The 2464-nt window shown below is 48.8% G+C and overlaps 1 protein-coding gene across 1 annotated transcript in view; it reads right to left on the reverse strand.

Moving 5' to 3' along the window:
- Positions 1-237: 237 nt before the first annotated feature.
- The window catches only part of LOC104510439 (nucleoporin NUP53-like), a gene marked incomplete at its 3' end in the record, with an annotated part of 4560 nt that continues 2333 nt past the window's right edge, over positions 238-2464 (reverse strand). The window contains 4 exon segments of the mRNA XM_010152691.1: positions 238-471; positions 1029-1190; positions 1556-1643; positions 1645-1697. Coding sequence (XP_010150993.1) covers positions 238-471; positions 1029-1190; positions 1556-1643; positions 1645-1697 — 537 coding nt within the window.

The following is a 2464-nucleotide window of genomic DNA, read 5'->3' on the forward strand; positions in this document are numbered from 1 at the left end:
TTCAGGGGAAGGGGATTTTTAAATGCGGTGCCACCTCACCACAGCAGCTGGCCTTGACAGAGTTTACTCGGAGACTGTCCGAGTGTGCCAGGCTGGGCACACCTGCACTTCCCAACAGCCTCTGCCCTTTGGCACACAGGCCCTGGACACTCACGGAATTGACAGTGGTTTGACCAGGAACACAGCGACACAAAGCTGGGCAGGCGTTTGTGCAGGGTGGCACTGTCACGCTCTCACACTCTGCGAGCCCCAGTCAGTGACACCGGGGTCTAAACTAGTGCTTGGCACAAAGACAAGAGATTCAGCTTGCCAGCCGTAGTCCCCAGCTGAAGCCACGTGAAGGTGATTTCTTGAGGTTGTCCAGGCGTACACAGGTTGAAGGGCTGTCAACTTTCTTCTCCTCCTGTCTACTGCCTCCAGAGCAAAGGAAACAACACCTGCTACTCCCAAGTGCTTCTGCTCTATAGGAAGCTGCAATGAACAGTTCAGAGGACGGCAAACAAGTCTTCCTAACAGGAAGCATAGGTGTTTTTAAGAAAAAACACAACCTGAGAAAAACTTCACTTTATTTAGCTTTATTCATAAAACAGAGTTAAGAGACTGCTATGACATTTAGAACATGATGTCAGAGAGAATTCCAAAGCAGCAATGAACCCGGATAAAAAAACTAAAACCACACAGAGAAAGAACAGTCCCTGCCCTGGGAGCCAGCTGGGCCAGAAGAACAGGACGGAAGTAGCTCATCACCTGCCCAGAAAAAAACAGTTAAAGGCATCAGTCAGTACAGCTGCCACCTTAAACACTTCCAGCTTCCTGAGAAGGAATTCACAGCAGGTTGTTCCAGAGGAAGAGCCAGGGCTGACGTGTTTTCTACAGTCAGGCGGTCAGGGCACAGATGGGATAAAAGTGCTCACGTTTACACTCCCTGGGTTTGCAAAGCCCTGTGCGTGCTGCCGTCACGTAGAGGGCAAGCTACGTGCCTGCTGCGCTGCCTGAAGGCAGCGCAGGGGAGGTGTACGTTAAAATACTGCCACCAGCAGTGGCACAGCTAACCGCGGATGCCAGTAGTGCATTTCAAACCCTGACCTCAGCATGTGACGTCCTATTGTGCACAACCAGCCAAACACATATTCCAGTACTTTGGACAGCAAACTGTCATCCTTCCTGTGGGTCGGTCTGTCAGCAACCACCTACAAGGCGAGGAAGAGAGAAAACAAAGAGACTCAGTCAACATACAGCTAATTCTTTTGATACTACCCCGTTTTATCATCTTCTTGCCCTAAGTGCCACTATTACTTTGACCCAATAGGGTTGAAAGATTTTCAAAACAAGTCCTAGGCTTCCAGAAAAGTGGCAAGTCGTTCATGTGGTCTTTGTTATTAGTATTATTTTAGATACCAATCAGACTGGAGTTTGTACTGGAACCACGGCCCCGAAGAAGTGACAGGAGAAGATCAAGGCTGAGCTCACACTCCAGTTAACGTGTGTACCGCCTCATAAATCAACCGAGGGGAGACAGCACAAAGCAGCACACGTTCCCGTTCCCTTCAAATACCTGACAGTCACTTTGGAGAGCTTTATGTGCCACTCCAAGAGGTCTCACTGCAGACAACCTCAAAGCGTCATTTGCGGGTTGCACTGGTGAAATATGCAGGCATCGAGGATGTAGAGCTTTGTTCCAAGTTCTCCATCATACTCTTAAAGAGAGGGTTAATACGAGGTAAATAAAGGTTGAAATACTGCGTTTTACCATTTATTCTCTAGAATTGGTTGATAAAATATGTTCACGTATCAGAGGAAGGAAAGACAACCCGATTTGCTGCACTAGACTCAGTGGAGCACAGCATTCAACCAGCCTAAAGACAGCGGAATCTCAGAAGCACGGCTGGCAGGAGACAGCTAACCAAAATACAGGCTAGGACTGGTGTCTGGTGTGGCTGGCAGCTGACTCTGCAGCACCGAGGGGAACCCAGGGAACTAGCTGCTGCTTTTGAATCAGAAGCCTGAGCACCGACCTCAAATCCCTCACGCCTCGCTTTCAGTGGCAAGAAAGTGTGTCACAGGACAGTGCCAAACCCTCAGCGGATTGGCCTCCAGAAACCTCTCTTGCCTCCAAAAGTACAGGTGATGATTAGGGGCTGCTTCAGTGGTATTTGAAGGCGGACCCTCTCCACAAAGGACATAATTAGGATTCAAAAGCAAAGATCAGATGCCTGACAATGACATGTCTCGGATCATTGCTTCCAGAGTGTCAGCTTCAGTCACTGATAACACACCGGACACCAGAAGAGTAACTCAGGGAAGGACAGACTGGAAGCCCTACCAGCAGAAGCCCTCCCAGGAAAGGGGCACTGAAGTACATTTGGTTCTGAATTTGAATCAGCATATAATACATAACAGCATAGAATTCTGTGCACTGTAACTTCCAAGGAGCACAGAGATTTCCCATAAGGATCCTTCTCAG

The sequence above is a fragment of the Eurypyga helias genome, unplaced genomic scaffold (assembly GCF_000690775.1).
Source record: "Eurypyga helias isolate BGI_N326 unplaced genomic scaffold, ASM69077v1 scaffold12230, whole genome shotgun sequence".
NCBI classification, from domain to species: domain Eukaryota; kingdom Metazoa; phylum Chordata; class Aves; order Eurypygiformes; family Eurypygidae; genus Eurypyga; species Eurypyga helias.